The 19,489-nt window shown below is 53.3% G+C and overlaps 2 protein-coding genes across 13 annotated transcripts in view; one reads left to right on the top strand and one right to left on the bottom strand.

Moving 5' to 3' along the window:
• The window catches only part of Rere (arginine-glutamic acid dipeptide repeats), a 351,136-nt gene extending 342,740 nt beyond the window's left edge, over positions 1-8,396 (top strand). For 5 of the 11 annotated variants that reach the window (XM_050153152.1, XM_050153151.1, XM_050153161.1 and 2 more), the window contains 8 exons: positions 113-280; positions 605-718; positions 911-2,259; positions 2,369-2,591; positions 3,244-3,967; positions 4,873-5,019; positions 5,489-5,693; positions 5,947-8,396. In XM_050153152.1, the coding sequence (XP_050009109.1) occupies positions 113-280; positions 605-718; positions 911-2,259; positions 2,369-2,591; positions 3,244-3,967; positions 4,873-5,019; positions 5,489-5,693; positions 5,947-5,980 (2,964 nt within the window). In that variant the 3' untranslated portion in view covers positions 5,981-8,396. The remainder of the gene's footprint in view (positions 1-112; positions 281-604; positions 719-910; positions 2,260-2,368; positions 2,592-3,243; positions 3,968-4,872; positions 5,020-5,488; positions 5,694-5,946) is intronic. The other 6 variants (XM_050153155.1, XM_050153154.1, XM_050153159.1 and 3 more) reach the window with 6 other exon arrangements.
• A 4,449-nt stretch (positions 8,397-12,845) lies between these two features.
• Slc45a1 (solute carrier family 45 member 1) overlaps positions 12,846-19,489 on the bottom strand; it is an 18,206-nt gene continuing 11,562 nt past the window's right edge. For both annotated transcript variants that reach the window (XM_050153163.1, XM_050153164.1), the window contains 4 exons: positions 18,833-18,986; positions 17,021-17,197; positions 15,588-15,793; positions 12,846-14,197 (listed from right to left, as the gene is read on the bottom strand). In XM_050153163.1, coding sequence (XP_050009120.1) covers positions 13,931-14,197; positions 15,588-15,793; positions 17,021-17,197; positions 18,833-18,986 — 804 coding nt within the window. In that variant the 3' untranslated portion in view covers positions 12,846-13,930. The remainder of the gene's footprint in view (positions 14,198-15,587; positions 15,794-17,020; positions 17,198-18,832; positions 18,987-19,489) is intronic.

Here is a 19,489-nt window from a genome sequence, read left to right as displayed (position 1 = left end):
TCTGGGTTTGAGTGGATTTGTGAGCACACTGTTTATCCTACTTTGCCTGTGGCTAGACTTGGGTGGGCAGTTGGGCCTAGGGATCCATTCTCTCCATCCTTTGGTTTTGGAGGGACAGATGTCTACACTACGCAGTGGTCGGAAGAAGCAGCCTGCCAGTCCTGATGGTCGTGCCTCCCCCATCAATGAAGATATTCGATCCAGTGGCCGGAATTCCCCCAGCGCTGCTAGCACCTCCAGCAATGACAGCAAAGCAGAGACGGTGAAGAAGTCAGCCAAGGTCAGGGGCTGAGGGGGACAGTGGGAGCCTCCTGGTCCCTCCCTCCTATCTGAACAGTGACATCACCCTGGCCTAGGAGCTGCAGATGGAGGCCTAGGGCCTAGAAAGATGGGAAAAATGGAGGTACCTCTGCCATAAGTTGGCCAAGGCCTCAGAAACACAAATGGAGTGGCTAGAAGGGTTCCTAACACCAAGGATCCTTGTCCCTAGATAGCTGCTCCTCTGGGTCCTCGTTGGCCCTTTGGAGAACATTCTCACTTCTGGAGATGGGGCTCAGAATGAGGAAACATGTCCACAAACGTCACTTCTCTGCTTCCACTGCAGAAGGTGAAGGGAGAGGCTGCGTCCCCTCTGAAGAGCACCAAACGCCAGCGGGAGAAGGTGGCCTCCGACACAGAGGAGCCTGATAGGGCCACCTCCAAAAAGACAAAGACCCAGGTGAGGCTCCTGACATCGCCACCCTCAGCCCCCACACAGACTCAGGTCCTCCCGGGGAAGGCAGTGCCTGACTCCCAGGCAAGTGCTGAATCCCCTGCTGCCTCTGCATAGACCGTGGTTGTGATCCATACTAGCAGTGTGGAGCTGAGCTCTGCTTCCCAGTGCTTCCATCTCTTGCTTCTCTGGCTTTAGGAGATCAGCCGCCCCAACTCTCCCTCTGAAGGCGAGGGGGAGAGCTCAGACAGTCGCAGTGTCAATGATGAGGGCAGCAGTGACCCCAAAGACATCGACCAGGACAACCGCAGCACGTCCCCCAGTATCCCCAGTCCTCAGGACAATGAGAGTGACTCGGACTCGTCGGCACAGCAGCAGACACTGCAGGCCCAGCCCCCCACCCTGCAGGCTCCCAGTGGGGCTGCTTCGGCTCCCTCCGCCCCTCCAGGAGCACCCCAACTTCCCACCCCAGGGCCCACCCCCTCTGCCACTGCAGTCCCTCCACAGGGCTCCCCAGCCACCTCACAGCCCCCTAACCAGTCTCAGTCTGCAGTAGCACCTGCAGCCCACACCCACATCCAGCAGGCACCCACCCTGCACCCACCTCGGCTGCCCTCACCCCATCCTCCACTGCAGCCTCTAACTGCACCCCCTAGCCAGAACTCTGCACAGCCTCACACCCAGCCCTCCTTGCATGCTCAGGGCCCACCGGGTCCTCACAGCCTACAGGCTGGACCCCTGCTACAACACCCAGGGCCTCCTCAGCCCTTTGGACTTCCTCCCCAGGCCTCCCAAGGCCAGGGCCCTCTGGGCACCTCCCCAGCAACTCATCCTCACACCACTATACAGCTTCCAGCCTCCCAGTCAGCACTGCAGCCCCAACAGCCCCCAAGGGAACAGCCCCTGCCTCCTGCACCTTTAGCCATGCCTCATATCAAACCCCCACCCACCACACCAATTCCCCAACTTCCAGCACCGCAGGCCCACAAGCATCCACCTCACCTCTCAGGGCCCTCACCCTTCTCTATGAATGCCAATCTGCCACCGCCTCCAGCCCTGAAGCCCCTCAGCTCCCTGTCCACACACCACCCTCCCTCAGCCCACCCTCCACCCTTACAGCTCATGCCACAGAGCCAGCCCTTGCCCTCCTCCCCTGCCCAACCCCCTGGGCTGACCCAGAGCCAGAGCCTTCCACCCCCAGCTTCCTCCCATCCCCCCACTGGCCTCCACCAGGTGCCCTCCCAATCCCCATTCCCCCAGCACCCTTTTGTACCTGGAGGCCCTCCTCCCATCACCCCACCCTCCTGCCCCTCCACCTCCACCCCACCTGCGGGGCCCAGCACCTCATCACAACCACCCTGCTCTGCTGCTGTTTCTTCTGGAGGCAGTGTTCCAGGGGCTCCATCTTGCCCACTCCCTGCTGTGCAGATCAAAGAGGAGGCTCTGGATGAAGCAGAGGAGCCAGAGAGCCCTCCTCCACCCCCCAGGAGCCCATCCCCTGAGCCCACCATAGTGGACACCCCCAGCCATGCTAGCCAGTCTGCCAGGTACTGGTTTGGAGGAATGGGGGCCTGGCTAGGTGGAGGTGGATTTGGTGGAGGTGAGGAAGGGTGTGGCCCTCAGCAGAAGCCCCAGCCAGAGCTGCTACCTCTCTAGGTTCTACAAACACCTGGACCGGGGCTACAACTCATGTGCACGGACAGACCTGTACTTCATGCCTCTGGCTGGATCCAAACTAGCCAAGAAGAGAGAGGAGGCCATTGAGAAGGCCAAGCGTGAGGCCGAACAGAAGGCTCGAGAGGAACGGGAGCGGGAGAAAGAGAAGGAAAAAGAGCGAGAGCGGGAGAGAGAGCGGGAACGGGAGGCAGAGCGCGCTGCTGTGAGTCCTGAAGGGACCTGATATGCAGGGGACAGTGTCTTCAGCCAGGGCTTGATGGCCGAAATCTATCATAGACTGGTGTGTTCTCTAGTGCTAGTGGCACCCATGCCCAGGCTTTCTGAAGGCTGTAAGCCATCCATTTTGTGGCAGTCATGAGTCTGACTTGATTGATGGGCCTGTCCTTTCCCTGCAGCCTATAGATTAGTGCCTCCTCCGTAATCCCGAGGTGTCAGAGAGACAGGAGGGGGTGACTTGGAAGGAAACCTAAGTGTGGCATCGAGGGGCTATGCAGGTGTACCCTGCTTTGAAGCCCCCATGTGAGCTGGGGTACTTGGTGCCTGCTCAGTCAGGAGGGGTGGGGACGCCAAATCCAGAAGTGGCATGTCAGACTCAGACTTCATGGTAGGTTTTCTGGCTGCCGGGCTCCCTGTTGCACAGAAACACTGAGGTACAGGGGGACTGCAGGCAGGCACAGATCAGTCTAGACTGTCCTGGTGTCTAGACCTGGCAAAGGTCCTCTGTTTCTGTCCGACCCTGGAACAGAACAAGGGCCTACCTCTCTGGTGAGCACCGGTTTTAGACCCCAGGTGGCTTGGCACCAGCTCCTCATACCCATACCCTGGCACCCTTCCTCATACTCTCTTTTCTTCAGCAGAAGGCATCCAGCTCAGCACATGAAGGCCGTCTTAGTGACCCTCAGCTCAGTGGTCCTGGTCACATGCGACCCTCCTTCGAGCCACCACCAACCACAATTGCCGCTGTGCCCCCTTACATCGGGCCTGACACACCGGCCCTCCGGACACTGAGTGAATACGCTCGGCCCCATGTCATGTCTCCCACCAACCGCAACCACCCCTTCTACATGCCCCTTAATCCCACTGACCCCCTGCTGGCCTACCACATGCCTGGCCTCTACAATGTTGACCCTACCATCCGGGAGCGGGAGCTCCGAGAGCGAGAGATCCGGGAGCGGGAGATCCGGGAGCGAGAATTGCGGGAGAGGATGAAGCCAGGCTTTGAGGTGAAGCCACCAGAGCTGGACCCCCTGCACCCAGCCACCAACCCCATGGAGCATTTTGCCCGGCACAGCGCCCTCACCATCCCTCCTGCAGCTGGCCCCCACCCCTTTGCCTCTTTCCACCCGGGCTTGAACCCTTTGGAGCGGGAGAGACTGGCACTGGCAGGTCCTCAGCTGCGGCCTGAGATGAGCTACCCAGACAGACTGGCAGCTGAGCGCATCCATGCCGAGCGCATGGCATCTCTTACCAGCGACCCCCTGGCACGACTGCAGATGTTTAATGTAACTCCACACCATCACCAGCATTCACACATCCACTCCCACCTCCACCTCCACCAGCAGGATCCTCTCCACCAAGGTATGTACCCAATTCAGGAGCGAGGCAGGGTAGGCAGCTTTCACCTAAGACTCACAGTTGGTGGGCTTTCCTGATCAGTGAGTCTCAGGAAGCTGCTGACCTGGGTCTCTTGCAGAAGAGAAATGTCTGGGGAAAGCCTGGCCCTGTGCCCTGGGTGAGGGACAGCAGATCAGGGCTCTTGTGGATGTTAGAGCCAAGCAAGGTGTGGGTATAGGTGCTGGGCTGCCCAAGGAAACATATCCCTGCTCATGAGAGCAGAGGAAGACAGAGTATCTGCTGGCTTTGATGACCAGGCAAAGTGCAGTTCTGTCCTTTGGGAACAGAGTTCCTTAAGGTCCACTTTCCTGGCATCTGTAGGAAGACTGGGTTGGGGCAGAGGCAGGCTCAGTGGGTACCACTTCCTTCAAAGCCTCACGGGAATGGTTATGAGGGAGACTGGCTGTGTTCCCGGGGAGGCAGTGAGTTCTGAGGGCTACTGCAGTAGGCCCCCAAGGAGAGAGAGTAGGCCAGTGTAAGCCTGGAGGGCCTAACGTAGAGTGCTACCTCAGCAGGTACCTAGGGTGACCACATGGGGTTGATTTGTGGACCATTCTGTAGAAGGGAGAGAATATGTTTGCTGTGAGCTGAGGGACGAAGCCGTTGTTGGCCTGAACTGTACAGAAGAGGCACAGAGCGAGCTGCCATGCTGAGTGGCTTCAGGTGTAGAGTCAGAGCTGAGCTCTGTGCTTCTCTCTGCCTATTCTCCCCAGTGGGGCTGGTTGGGAATCTTGGCAGCCAGGTGATGCTTCCCACCCTGTTGATTGAGAGCCAGCTTGGGTGATAAAGAAGTCACCATGGGTCATGCAGCAAGGATACCAGAGCCATGCTCCAGCTACATTTGGACTTGTGTCTTTTTTCTTTTTTAGGTTCAGCAGGCCCAGTTCACCCACTGGTTGACCCCCTGACTGCTGGCCCTCACTTGGCTCGCTTTCCCTACCCTCCTGGCACCCTCCCTAACCCTCTACTTGGACAGCCCCCCCATGAGCATGAGATGCTGCGCCACCCAGTTTTTGGTAAGAATTCACTAGAGGAAGGACATGGACTTCCAAGTGGGAGCTGGGGCTGAGTCAGATAACACTCCTGCATTTCATCAACTGCTCATGGGTGGGGACCAGGCAGGTGGACTACTAGAGGATTTGAAGGAGGGAGGCCATAAATGCTCTGCAAAACAGCCCAACAGGAGCCAGGACTGCCTGGGCTGCAGAGGACAGTAGACACCTGACTAGGGCTGAGGTCTGGGGAGAAGCCTGCAGGCAAGGTCTGGCATGAGACTCAGGGGCCTCTGAGATGGGCCTCCTTCCTGCCTGGGGACTCTGCTGATCTTGCCCTGTCCCTGGTGGTGCTCTCTCTGTAGAGCCTGGGAAGGGCTGGCCCCACTTCCTCAGCTAGGTGAGTGTACTGCGCAGCAGGCTCTCTGACCTCCCTCCTGATCTCTGTCTTGGTTGCTCTGGTTGTGACTACTCCCTTGACTTGTTTTTGTAGCAGAGCGTGTTTTGTGCTTGGCAGGCACCCCCTATCCCCGAGACCTGCCTGGGGCTATCCCACCCCCCATGTCAGCAGCCCACCAGCTTCAGGCCATGCATGCCCAGTCAGCCGAGCTCCAGAGACTGGCCATGGAGCAGCAGTGGCTGCATGGACACCCACACATGCATGGCGGTCACCTGCCAAGTCAGGAAGATTATTACAGGTGAGATGAAAGAGAACCTAAACACACACACCCGCCCCACCCCATTATGGCAAGTACCCCGGGCCATCCATCCTCTTTGGTTCTGAGAGGGAGGGATGCATGCAAGCATGACTTGGCTGGATGAGAAGCTGGGGTGGAACCCATAAGCACATAGATTGGCCAGCCTGTGCCTGTAGCCTGTGGGATACCATTTCCCTGTCACCTAGCACACCCTGATGCCCAGTCTCTTGTTTTCTCCCCCTTTTCCCACCAGTCGACTGAAGAAAGAAGGTGACAAGCAGTTATAAGTTATTTATTTGTTAATGCTGGCTGTGGAAACCCCAGTTCTAGGGGGAAGAAACAGGACTTTACATCCAGTAGGAGCTGCAAGAGCAAAGAGGAATATGGTCTAAAGATTTCTCTATATATTTAAACCCACAACTAAAACCACATCTGCATAATAGTGTTTGTTTGTTGAGAGGATTTCCTGAGACCAATTTGGGTCTCCCTGCATGACAGTCCCCCAGAAACTTGGTGTGTCCTGGGCTGGACTGACACCTGGAAAACTTAACCTGCGATCTTGGGGTTTGGCTTTAGTTCTTTTCCTTGATTTCTCAGTAGGTGCTAGAGTCTGTTCACACCCTTCACTGTGCACGCAGACACTGAGGCACGTGGGCTCTAGAACCCACGAGGTTTGCAGAGAGGCGGCATATGAGTTGAAATCCAAGAGCTATAATTTTTAAAAAATCTTTTATTTTAATACATTGTAGGGAATCTTCATAATTTGAGACAGTTCTGCAGCATGACTTCTTACATCTGTAAATAAATGGTTTTAGAAGTCTCTTTTCCTTCCACAGACGACTATTCTGATCTATTTTTTCCAGCCATGTCACAAAGTGTGAATTCCTACCAGCTATTGACAGAATACAGAGTTGATTTTTTAATAAAAAGTTATATATAATTAATTATCCCTTTAATTAAAGGGAACAGATGGGTGTTTCTAGTTTCAAGCAGGCAGGAGCTTGGGACTAGGTTTGGTCATAGCAGTGAGCATCCAGGGGTTGGCAGGGACAATGTTACAGTCTCTTTATTTTGCTGCTTTGATTTCACTTCTGTCTGTCCCTCGCATGTGTAGTGGCAGGCGTGTTTGAGCGAGCCTCCCTCCTTATTCCTAGGAGTTTAGTGTTGACTTTGTGTTCCCTGTCGTCCTGTCTCTGGTACAGAGCGCGCATGTTTACGTGTATGTGTCCAATGATAAGTTTCCTGAGGGCTTTCTGCACATGTTTGACTGTTCTTGACTGAAGTCGTAAACCATTTAGGAAGTTCCAGAAACGGTGCAGTACACAGCACATGAGACCCAGGACATATGCTTGCCAAAGGGGTGTTAGAAATCTGCAGGTGTGCATGTTGCCAAGCCATGCCTGCCACAGAGAGGCTGCTTCAGAGTGAGGGACTTCCTGGGGTAAATGTGACGCAGGTCTGGCCTGTGGTGTGGGCTGTAAAGCAGGTTGTGCAGGTGACCTGCATCCTCCTGGGAGACCGTGTGGAAAAGGAATAGGACTCCTTGTGGAAACAGGTTCCCCTGGGACAGCCCTCTTCAACAGGCTCTTGGGGAACAGTTCTGGGCAGACTGACTACTGCTGATGGAACCCTCTTCTTCTCCCCCTCTAGAACCAAGGGTGGGACATCAGTTTGACCCCTCCCTTGGACTCCTGAGGGCCATTTCTGCTCTGGTATGCAGTGGTTGCATCTAGGAGCAGCCAGCCAGCCACAAGGTGTGTCCTGGCCCTGTGGAGAGAAGTGGCTCCTAGTTAACCTGGCATTCGCTCTGCTGCAGGCTCTGACTCAGGTGTGGCAGGGCCTCATGCTCCCTGAACCATGCATGGGGCAGCTAGGATCTATTTGTCTGTTGAAAATGTTTGTAGGGTTTTGTTTTGTTTTTTTAACCTTTTTTTTTTTTTCATTCCATTCTGCCTTAACTTTGGTTCTTCATGGAGGCAAGCTCACATTAACCTTTTGTTATCAAACTTCTGGCCACCTTGGCATGAAGACATTTGTTTTCTTCTGGGGTGGCGGCATGCTCTCCAGACGGTCTGCCGTGCCCTCTGGACTGAGGAAGGCCACTTCCTCTTGGGCTCTGGCCAGGCAGGTCCTTTCTGTCCCATGCCACCACCTCCTTCTCCCCTTTTAACTGAGTCTGCCACTCAGTTAACCCTTTATCTCCTCTCTAGTACCCATTTTCCAAAGAGAAAGAGTGAAGTACTTTGAAGTCTGAACTTGAAATCTGTCAGAAAATGTTTCTTTGTTGGTTTTGGGTTTTTCCCGTCCCAAGGTGAAGCACTGACTGTGTCCTCTGTGACTGACTGGTTTGTTCAGAGGCCCTGGACCTTCATGGCATCTTTGAGGCCCAGCTGCTTGGCTTCCTTTTGGATTTCCCTTCTTTGATTTGAAATTTGGGTTTGCTTTCTGTGTTCTATATGTACTTGTTCAGTGTCGTCAAGGCTGAGCTTCACGTCTCACTGCAGTGGAGCGAGCGGACATCTGATCGCTGCATTTCTTTAGGTCTCGGAGCTAAGTGTATATATGAGTAGTTTGCCATGAGATGACACAGTGTAAGCAGTAGACACCCAGGAAATCGTGACTTCTGTGTTCTCTCCATTTGAGTATTTTGTAATTTTTTTGAAATATTTGTGGACATAAATAAAACCAAGCTACACTACAGAACCCTGTGTGTTGGCCAGTGCATTGCCTCATTCTGGAATGTGGTGGGTGCTGCCAGGGGAAGTCTGCTGGGCCTTGCTGCTGGGCCCTACCTAACCTCCTAAGGCAGTTTCTGGAAACATAGGTCTGTGTTGCCTGGTAAGAAGAACCGCCTTATCAAACCCTTGCTCTCTGAAACCGAGATTGCCACCCACGTCCACCACTAGGGTACAGGGGAGAGTCCACTGCCTGCTGAGGGCTGTCAGAGCCATCCTCCAGAATCAGTCCAGGTTGAAGATGCCCTAGACCCTGTAGGGCAGCACTTCTCAACCTGTTGCAACCCTTTTGGGGGTCAAGTGACCTTTCACAGGAATTGGACATTAGATATCTATAGCACTCTTCACAACAGCAGCAAAATTAGTTATGAAGTAATAGCAGAGTGCTTCTGTGGTGGGGGTCAGCACAACTGTACTGAAGGGTTGCAGCATTAGGGAGCTTGAGAACCGCTGCTGTAGGGGTTTCCCCAGAGCCTTCATGCTGGATAACTCTTGAGTGTGGATGTGGCCATCAAAGTCCAGGGTTCCTGGTTTTTCCTGAGACAGCATTTCACGGTTTAACCCTGGCTGTACTGGAACTCCTTTGTAGGCCAGTCTGCGATGCAAAGAGCAGTGTGTGGCTAGGATCCAGGTGGCAGCTGCTGTAAGCTTTAATTCTTACTGAGTGTAGGCCTATGAAATGGAGGCATCAGACCCAAGTGTCAAAAACTGCTCTGTGAGCCTCACCGCCCCAATACTGGATGTATAAGCAGTGGAGGAAAAAAACGGCATCCACAAACCCCTGTGTTCATAGGACAGCACAATAGCCACAGTGGTCACTTGTGTGTGCGTTATATTTATATGTAGACAGTGGAATGCTATTTGGTCAGAAATGAAACCCTCTTTAGAAGCAGCCTGCATGGAACTTGCAGTGATTTAGGTGACACCATGTATTCTGATTGAATGAAGCTAAAAGTCTCAGTCCTTTTGGAAGTAGGAGAGAATGGCTGTCCCTGGAGACTTGGAAGGGTGGGGAGAGGGCCAGGAAGTTGACTTCACCATAGTTTATGTTAACTCTTCTATAGTTTTATAATAAGAGTTTAAACTAGCGCAGGGTGGTGGTGCACACCTTTAATCCCAGCACTGGGGAGGCAGAGGCAGGTGGATCTCTGTGAGTTCAAGACCATCCTGGTCCACAGGACTGCATAGAAAAACGCTGTCTTGAAAAAACAAAAGAAAAAGTCTAAACTAGGAGAGTCCAGAAGTTTCCACGGCGAACCATCATAAGGCCTGCTAGCCTTTGGGATTTGGTTCTTCATAAATGTCTACTAGTGTGTATCATTAAGTAGGGTGTGGACATTAATCAGGCCGTTTACATGGCCACTTATCCAAGGCAGAGGGACCGACCACAGCTGGGTGAATGAAGTGATACAAAGCACTCTTGCCTCAGGCCAGCCCTGCCTGTGGCTACTCTAGTGACCAGCCCCCCATATGACCTCCAGCTTCCCCTTCTTGTTGCAAGTGGGCTAAGCAAATGACTCTGTGATGTGGTGGGAGGTCCTGAGCCTCAGCCCATATTAGCAAAACTGGGTGCCCCACCCTGCCTGCCTTCCCTCCCTCCCACCCTCCCTCTCAAATGTAGTCACCTGGCTGCACTTCCGAGTGCTATGATGACAGACCAGTTTGCACAGTACTGAGGCTTCATGTTGGGGGGTCCATGAGCTGTGGGTAACTTCCAGAACTCTTGGGCCCAGAAACCAACTCAAGGATTTCCCTGAGCAGTTCTGCCCAAAAGGTACCCCAGTGCCAGGACCTCCATCCTCAGACGCCCTTACCTGCTCACAGGAGGCAAAGGAGCCCTTCAAGCCTGGGTCTGAACCTTGCACGTAGCTCTGAGCAAAAGAGAACTTATGGAGCCCAGGTACTGTGGCTTCTGACATGTTTGAGAGAATCTGCCTCCATTCCCATGAAGCCTTGTAGCACAATACAGGAAGTGCCAGCTGACCACACCCCTAATATCCCTTGGTGAGCAAGCAGATAGGAAAGAAAGTTACTCGGCACCGAGGCATCCATCCTCAATACCAGGTAAAGGGTTCATGGGCACTTGGGATGGTGTTTCTGAAAGGAACAAAGGAAGGAGAGTAGCTTCTAGTTTGAACAGGATGGCTTTATTTTTGGCTTTGGTGGCCTCAGTGTCTTTTTGTTGTTGTTTGGGGTTTTTTAATTTTTGTTTTTGAAGACAGAGTTTCTCTGTGTAGCTTTGCAGCCTGTCCTGAAACTAGCTCTTGTTGACCAGGCTGGCCTTGAACTCACAGAGATCCACCTTCCTCTGCCTCCCAAGTGTTGTGACTAAAGGCATGCATTACCACTGCCCTTGCTCATGTGGGACCCTTCTTAAAGGCACTGGGTAGAGGGTAGAAACTTTTTTCCTCTCCTGCCATGGATGGACAAGCTCACTAAAGTGAATCCCTGGAGGAACAGCGAGGAGCCTGGGAAGCCAACCCCCACGTAAGGGTGGGGCTCTCGGGCTCAGTGTGCAGTGGTTGCTCTACTGCCCCCTGCTGGGAACAGCCTGGAGTGCTAGCCTGACTCTGCTCCAATCTGGGTCAGGCACAGAGCAGCTACAGCCACCTTTCAGGAAGAGGCTGACAACCCTGTGTGAGAAACCAATGTGTTTACATTTATATGGAGAGTTCCAGGAAGAGGACCTGGGATTTGACAAGCTAGCGGCTGGCTGTAGCTTCCCTTGTCATTTCTCTGCCAGACTGGAGCAGTCCTGGAAAAAAAACAACCCAGAGCAGAGGATAGCTATTCAGGACCACATTCTTGAGGAACCTAAACTCTTCTTGTGTAGTTGGGTGGTCTATGGTGCTGGGGGAAACATAAGCCTAAGGAGTCCCCTGGAACTGTGGCTCAAATGTAGTTCAGAGCACAGAATGGGGCTGGAGAGGTAACTTTTTTTTTTTGTGGGTGCTTGCCACAAAAACACGAAGATCTGAATTAGATCCCTGGTGCCACAGAAAAAGTCAGCTGTGATGGAATAATACTTTTAATCCCAGTGCTGGGGAAGCAGGGACAGGAGGTTCCTGGAGTGCTCTGGCTAACTAGCCTAGGCCTTGAGCCCTGGCCTCCACGTGTATGCAAACACACTCACATTCACAGATATGAACACACTTCTTCAAGCACAAAGATTGCAAAGACAGAACTTGAAGAAAGGGAGTCGCTAGTCCAAGTATAGGAAGGTGGGACTCTAGAGGAATGACAGCTCTCGAGGACTAGCCGTGGGGACAGCCCTGAGTGGACCACAGGCAGAGGAGAATAGGGCTCTCCTTATGAACACAGGGTCAGTGTCTATAGCCTTGAGGCTGGGGCAGGATGGGAGGAAGTGGCTTGAAAGGCAGCCTGGAGGCAGGTTAGACAGGAGGCAAGGATCCTGAGTATCCATCAGGGTATGTGATAGCTGGAGGTGAGTCAGAAGATGACAGGAGAGCAGAGCACAGAAAGATGCTACATCCTGGAATCACTGAGGACTAGCACCTGGATGCATCTGTGGGTTACATGAGAGGTTATGACTATGACAAGGGAGTTGACTGTGAGCCAAAGGGAAGGTGACTTAATACCACAGAGGTCATGGGTTTCTGCTCAACTGGCCCTAACTGGTCAGAGCAAGCTGACGAGCTCCGTGTTGATGCTCACATTCTCTTCAGGGCTGGCAATGGTGGTCAGAGACCATGCACTGGGGGGCGGGGGACGGGGAATGGATGGACTAGGGGCCACATAGCCCCACACCAGGCTCAGAACATTAGGAACCACAGTGCCCTTTCCCAGCTCTTCCTACACAGCCAGTTAATCAGCAGAATGGGAGAAAGAGTTGCCCAGGACATCTCTAGGGCAGCCTCGAGCAAGCTAGGGTGCTGGGTGGTGAAAGGTGGTCAGAAAAGGTGGTCTCAGGAGAAGTCAGCTCTCCAGGTCAGTAAGAGGTGCTAGAAGCCCAGAGACATGGCCCATATGTTATCCCTCTGTAAGCCTGGCTCCCAACAGTGGTAGTAGTAGTCATCCCAAAACCCAGAGACCTTCAGCGTCCGTCTGTGTAATGAATGGCTGAGAAGGGAGGGGACATGGCACTCGGGCAGGAGGGTGGTATGGGCAGCTGTGTCCCTGATGCTCTCCAAGGGTCTCATTTCCTTGGGCGTGTTGTTGATGTGTGTGCTCACTCAGACATGTCAAGTAGACTCTCATTCAGAGATTGTCCCCTTTCTTTGTGGGGATGCTCAAAGGCATCTCACTAGAGCGAGCCCCGGACTTGACTGCTGCCCTGCTCACAGCCTATAACACTCGCTACCTTTTTTTCGCATGAGCCTCTGTTCCTGGTGGTGGGGTGGGGTTTTTTGTTGACTTACATTAATCCCTGAACTTCCCCTGGACTCCCCTGGGTGGGAGGACGGTGTGCCTGAGAGATTAACTTAAAGGGGGAAAGTGTCATTTTGCTTTTATCTTAAGTTCTAGGCCATGGTCTCTGTTGTGTTGAGCTTATGGCAGTGGCTCCATGCATCACATGAGATGTATAGCCAAGGAACTGCTCAGCTAATGGCAGCAAGAAGCAAAGAGAAGAGGCCACCATCCCAATATCCCCTCCACCATGTGTCCTAATGACTCAACTTCCTCCCACTAGCCCTTGCCTCTTAATGCTCCATGACTTCCCACTTGCACAGTGGGCTGGGTACCAAGGCTTCAGATCCAAACTATATAGCAAATGGATAGACAGAGGGATGGATGGAGGATGGATGGGTGAATGGATGGATGGAGGGATGGATAGATAGATGGAGGGATGGATGGAGGATGGATGGATGGGTGAATGGATGGATAGATGGATGGAGGATGGATGAATGCAGGGAGGAAGGGATGGATGTCTGGATGGAGGATGAAGGGAGGAAGGAGGAATGAAGGAGAAAGAAAGAGAGGGAGGGAGTAGGGATGGTTATGAGGCTTTCTGAACCACCACGGGGTGGGGCAGGGGCAACACAAACTGATATAACCATGATGCAGTATGCAGAACATACGGCCCAGATAACCAGAGTTACGGTGTTCTCCACTCTGCACCACTGGCATCTTGGCCTGGATAAGCCTTTGCTGCTGGGGGCTGTGTGTCCTAGGATGTTTGTGACATCCTCAGATGGCAAATGGCACCCAGCTAAGCTGTGGTGACCGACACTATTGCAAACCTTGCAGGGAGCAGGCAGCTAGCAAAAGCATCCTTGATGGAGAAGTACAGTTGAGCTCTGAGTTATATCCTCTCTTTTGATAAATGAACTTCACAGGACACCACCATCCCCAGGAGGGTAGCTCTGCCCAGGTGACCTCATGCCCTTGGATAAGAGAAGCTTCTAGAAGGCTTGGCTGCTGTCTTTATTTACCAGATATTTACATTCCACGGGAAGCCTGGCTGGCTGCCAAGGCTTTTGGTTTCTCAGTGGCCAGCCTGTCGCAGACCACCTTCAAGTCCAAAGTCGAGATTCTGAGGCATCAGACATTGAGCAGGAGGGGCTGCTGCTCCTCGTCAGCCGCATCACCAGAGGGAATTTCATAGGTGACACACAGAGAGGAGTAGAGGCAGCCGAGGAAGGACACGAGGCTGGAGAAGTACATCACGCCATTGGCACTGCCCACGGCCGAGGTCAGGGGCCCCAGGACCAGAGAGACAAGGATCTGAGCCAGAAAGTACTGGCAGCTAAGCAGCGAGATGTCCATTCCCATGCCACGCCGTGTGCCGTCTGCGCTGGACCCTGCAAACTGACCAGGGAACAATCTCATCAGTTAGACCTGCCACAACCTCCATGAATGTGCAGGGATGAGGGGACCCAGGAAGAGCAGACAGGTGGCACAGGACCATAGCAGAGGTCAGCCAGTGTCCAGAGGCATAACAACCGGAAGGAAGGCTGGCTCCTGGCACAGGACTGTCCCTGCTTCAGCACCTGCCTGGCCTCGGGGCAGTGGCTGCACAAGTCATGAATATACCAAAAGCCACTGTCCTGGAACTCCTGGAACTCACTCTGTAGACTAGGCTGGCCTTGAACTCACAGAGATCCACCCACCTCTGCCTCCCAAGTGCTGGGATTAAAGGCGTGCCACCACCACCTTGCCACTCTGTTTCTTTTACTTTATGTTTTGAGACATATCCTCACGTCACCCCAACTGGCTTCGGACTCACTGTGTAGCAGGTGACCTCGAACTCTCCTGACTCACACCCTGCTGAGTAACTCTGAGTCCTGGTGCTGAGGATGTGGAGGCAAGCAGACCACTTTGAGGCCAGCCTTAGCTACAAGGGACAGTTGTGGAAAACAAAAGCAAAACCCTGTGCAGAATCAGACCCCAGTAAAATGGCCAGAAAAGAACTTGTGCTGAGGGCCAACAAGATGGCACAGTGGGTACAGGGGCTTGTCATCTAGCGATACAAGCCTCACAGCCTAAGTGTGGTTAGCAGAACTTGTGTATGGGTGGAGGAAGAAGACCAGCTGCACTGGAGTCCTCTGACCCGCGCACATACGTGGTGGCCCATGTGACCACACACGCACATCTTAGACACCAATAGTAAAGATCTGGACTAAATAAAACAAACCTTTTTCTTTCCCTCGTTAGAGACAGATCTTCCACATCAACTCTGCCTTTAAGCTCTACCCCCACCCCCGCCTCCGGGTGGTGTTGGCGCACACCTTTAATCCCCCGCACTCGGTAGGCAGAGACAGGTAGACAGATCTCCATGAGTTCGAGGCCAGCCTGATCTACAGAGTGAGTTCCAGGACAGCAAGAGCTAAATAGCAAAACCCTGTCTCAAAAAACAAAAAACAAAACAAATTGGCCTCTCTCATGTTGTCATCACCACATTCCGGGTGTCCTGCTTTCCCTCTCTGGACCCAGCCTTGAACTGCTGTGTTCATAGTGGACCCCCTTCCACAGCGTCCCTGTTCAGAGTGGGAAGTAGCCTGGAGGTAGCCTCAGGAAGGTGCCAATGCTGGCTGGGGAAGCTACTGGTGTGGAGCGAGCACACTCAGAAGGGCTCCCTCCATTCAAAACTGTCAGCCTCTGCCTGGATGATCTCCATTCTCAGCCAAAGGCCCTGCGGCTCGCACACGACAGTTCTCTGTTAAAATGCCTCTAAGGAGCAAGTGGCGACCGTACCCACCTTCTTACTCTGGTAGTAATCGCAGAGCAGGGAGTAGGGCAGGGTGCAGAGCGTGGAGAACAGGATGCCGTAGGTGGTGCAGAGGGACAGGACCACATAGAGGTTCCTGGAGAGTGTAGCCAAGCCAGTGCCCAGGCCAAAGGCGAGGTAGGCGATGAAGTAGAGGGTACGGACGCTCAGGCACTCCTCCAGTTTCTCCAGGATAGCTGCAGGCAGGACAGAGACTGAATGGCTGGCCAGGCCTTTCCCCTGCACCATGTCTCATCTCCCCCTCACAGAGCAGACGTGGGCACAGGAAGCAGCTGAGCAGGTGGCTTGTCCCTGCAGGCCTGTTGCATGGATAGCAAGACCTGGGCTGTCCTCATTCACACCTGCCGTATAAGGGTCCTGGGGCGTCTGTGGATCGACAGGTGAGACTCCCGAGGGCTCAGGAATGTGGGGTCTTAGGTTAACCTTGGTCTCCAGCCTGCAATGGGAGCCCCAAGTCTACCCCTTAACTGGCCATCATCTTCAGTATACCATGGGCTACCCAGAGAACACATGACGGAGTAAAGGAAAACCTAAGGCTAAGGGGGTCCCAATACCCCCAAAGTGCTGATCTCTGGGGCTCACAAGTAAGGCTAACATCTAGTTTGGGGGTCTCTGGGGATTGAACTTGGCTTGAAACATGCTAAGCACATACATAGACTATTGCACTGGGCTGCAACTCCACAAACTCTGTTCGTCCCCAGCCCCCCTCAGGTGAGGAAGGGCAGAGAAGGCAGTCAGCGTACTGCAGCCAGTAGTCTGGTTGTTTTGACCTATTTTTCAAACTTTTGTCACTTGTGTGTGGTGCTACAAGATGGGGCCTAGAGCCCTGTAAGTGCTAAGGAATGTCTTCCACCATGACCTGCCCAGTCTGCAACCTTCCCTGTCCCTGGTCCTGGGATAAGCCACGCATGGTGTCCCAGGAGCACAGCCTCAGAGTCAACCCAGACTCCAGACTCTGCCCACCCTGCACTCCACATTCTAGCTTCTCCCGCCCCTCACATCACCATGGATGGTCACCTGCCTCCTTCCCAGGCCTCCTTTGGCCCCATTGTTCTATGGAACCTTGTGAGAAGAATAGCTTTAGCAGCCACACCCCTGCCTCTATGTGCCCCCCCCCCCCCCGGCTTGTACCCAGGCCCTGCTTTGCCCTTAGGTGTGAACCCATGGTCTAGGCAAGTCTACACATGTCCCCTTTGCAGTGCCTCCTCTTTGGAGACCTGAAACCCACAGGGTTGGTCTCTGCACCCCAGACAGCCACTCTTGGTCCAGGACAGTGCAGTAGCTGAGGTCTCAGACAAAAGACAGAGGTGTCTCCTCTAAAGGGGTACTTCACGCCTGCAAGTGTAGAGACGTGACCTCTTGGTCGTTCAGTGGGCAGCGCGCATGCAGTAGACGGCGGGTACCTGAGTAGAAGGCGGCACTGAATGCGTAGATGCACATGCCCCAGCAGCCCATGGTGACGCCGCTGTTGTACTTCTGATATGCTTCCGACGTGTGTGGTGCCTTTGGGTCCCCCTGGAACACCACCTCACCCATGAAGTCCGTGTAGAAGAGCAGCATGCCCTCAAATGAGAGCCACCCTGGAGGAAGACAGAGGCTGTGACCTCGGGCCACCGAGGCTGCGGTTCAGCCTTTCCTTCCAGCACTCTTACTAGACAGAAGGTAACACACAAAAGCCAGGCTTAGTGGCTCACACCCGGTGTCTCGGCACTTAGAAACTAAAGGAAAGAGAAGATTAGAAGTTCAAGTCCAGCCTGGGCCATATTAACCAGGGTCATGAAGCTTTCGTAAAGTGCCTTCGTTTTGGTTGCAATGTGGCAGTTTCCATATTGACAGTAATTCAGTTCCAGTTTCCAGAACTGTAGAGTTTGTTATTTCTAAAGTCTTGCCTCCCTGTCCCAAAGAGCCTCACCCAGTAAAGGCTGGCTGCCAGGAATGTTTATCCATCACCTAACATCCTTGTTTGTGTGTTTTGTTTGACAGGGTTTCTCTCCACGATCCTGGCCATCCTGGAACTTGCCGTGTAGACCAGGCTGGCCTGGAACTCAGAGATCCACCTGCCTCTGTCTCGTGGGTGCTGGGATTAAAGGTGTGCGCTAGCACACCCAGCAAGGGTAAAAATATATTAGGAAGTGCAAACTGCCATGTGGATAGACTGATCCTGCTTCCCAGTGCCACTCTTTGAAGATTCTTCTGACACCGTCCTCAGCCGAGGGCAGTGATGGTCAAGCCCTCTCAAGCCACAATAAACGGTCCACCTCATCAAGTAATGTTGTCATAATCTGTATGTGTGTACCGTGTGTGCTCACAGGTGCATACTTGCACATGTGTGTGCTTGCATGTGGAGGCCAGAGGTCAACATCATTGTCCCCCATTGCTCTCCATCTTATCTCCTTCAGACAGGGTCTCTCGCTGAACTTGTAGCTCCTTAATTGGCTAGAGTGGCTGGCTGACCCCCTGGATCCTTCTGTCCCCACTCTGCCAGGGCTGACATTACAGACGTGTGTACCATGCCCACACCACATGGGTGCTGGGGAGCCAAACTCAGTCCCCATGCTTGTGTGGCAAGCACTGTGCCGACCGAGCTATATCTTTAGCCCACCAAATATTATTAATCTCACTTCCACAACAGCAGAGTCAGTCCACACACAGATACGTCATTTACCCCTTCCCCAGATGGGACACCTGTGTCCCTATCCTAGCTTTTGTTGGCATAAACTGTGCTCCACTAAACACCCATCGCATAGGTGACGGTGCCATCATGATTGTCGCTTATGTGGGACACCCTGCAAAGATCACTGTGGGAAAGGCTGACTCCATTTTTAAGATTCTTGCCTGTCACCAGGTGGTGGCGCACGCCTTTAATCCCAGCACTCAGGAGGCAGAGGCAGGCACATACTGTGAGTTTGAGGACAGCCTGGTCTAAAGAGTGAATTCCAGGACAGGCTCCAAAGCTACAGAGAAACCCTGTCTTGAAAAAACCAATAGTAATAATATAAAAAGTCACTTGCGTGCCAAGCCCTGGTGATTTGAGGGCACCACCAGGCATGCAGGTGTGTGGGTCTGCCTGCCCTCGTCTGAGGATGGCATTCCAGGAAAGCAGGGTTCATTATTAACCTGGAGGAGCAGATGGAGGAACACTAAAACCCCGAGAAAAGGAGCTCTGTGCCCAGACCCAGCGCAGGCACCCAGGCACAGACGGCGTCATGGCTCACCCAGAAAGTGGTTGACACAGAGATTGCGCAGTGCCTTGGGCATGTTGTAGATGGTGGAGCAGAGGCGCCGCAGAGACAGCGGCTGCTCCGACTGCTCGCTGGAGCCGGTCAGCTCACTCTCGTACTTCACACCGTTCAGAAGGATGTTTGCGACCTGAAACAGAGACTGAGTCAGAGCCGCCAGGCCCACGTCCCCCAAGGCGTGTGCTGGAGCGTGCTGAGAAGCAAAGTGTGGACAGCTCACAGCACACACTGCAGGGACCTCTGTCTTTTACTAAATTTTATTTAGTATTATCATTATTATTGGATGTGTGGTGCATAGTGTGTGTGTTATGTACAGATGTGGATGAGTGCAGGTGTATCCATACCATAGCACACATGTGGAAGTCAGGACAATTCTGGGAATACAGGGACCAAACTTTGGTCATCAGGCTTGTGCAGCAGGGCATTTGTTCAGCTGGGCCATCTTGCTGGCCCCACTCTGCCTTCTGACAGGGTGGGAACCAAGCACCAGGCACCAGGCACCCCATGGGCTTCACGACTGAGACCTGGGAGCAGCTACAGGTGGAAGCTCATTGTGAGCGCTCCACAGTACAGCACGGGTCTCTCTCTCTCTCTCTCTCTCTCTCTCTCTCTCTCTCTCTCTCTCTCTCTCTC

This window comes from Alexandromys fortis, unplaced genomic scaffold, assembly GCF_014885135.2.
Source record: "Alexandromys fortis isolate MF-2015 unplaced genomic scaffold, M_Fortis_MF-2015_v1.1 scaffold_88, whole genome shotgun sequence".
Classification (NCBI taxonomy): Eukaryota; Metazoa; Chordata; class Mammalia; order Rodentia; family Cricetidae; genus Alexandromys; species Alexandromys fortis.
This window is presented reverse-complemented; position numbering and strand designations above follow the sequence as displayed.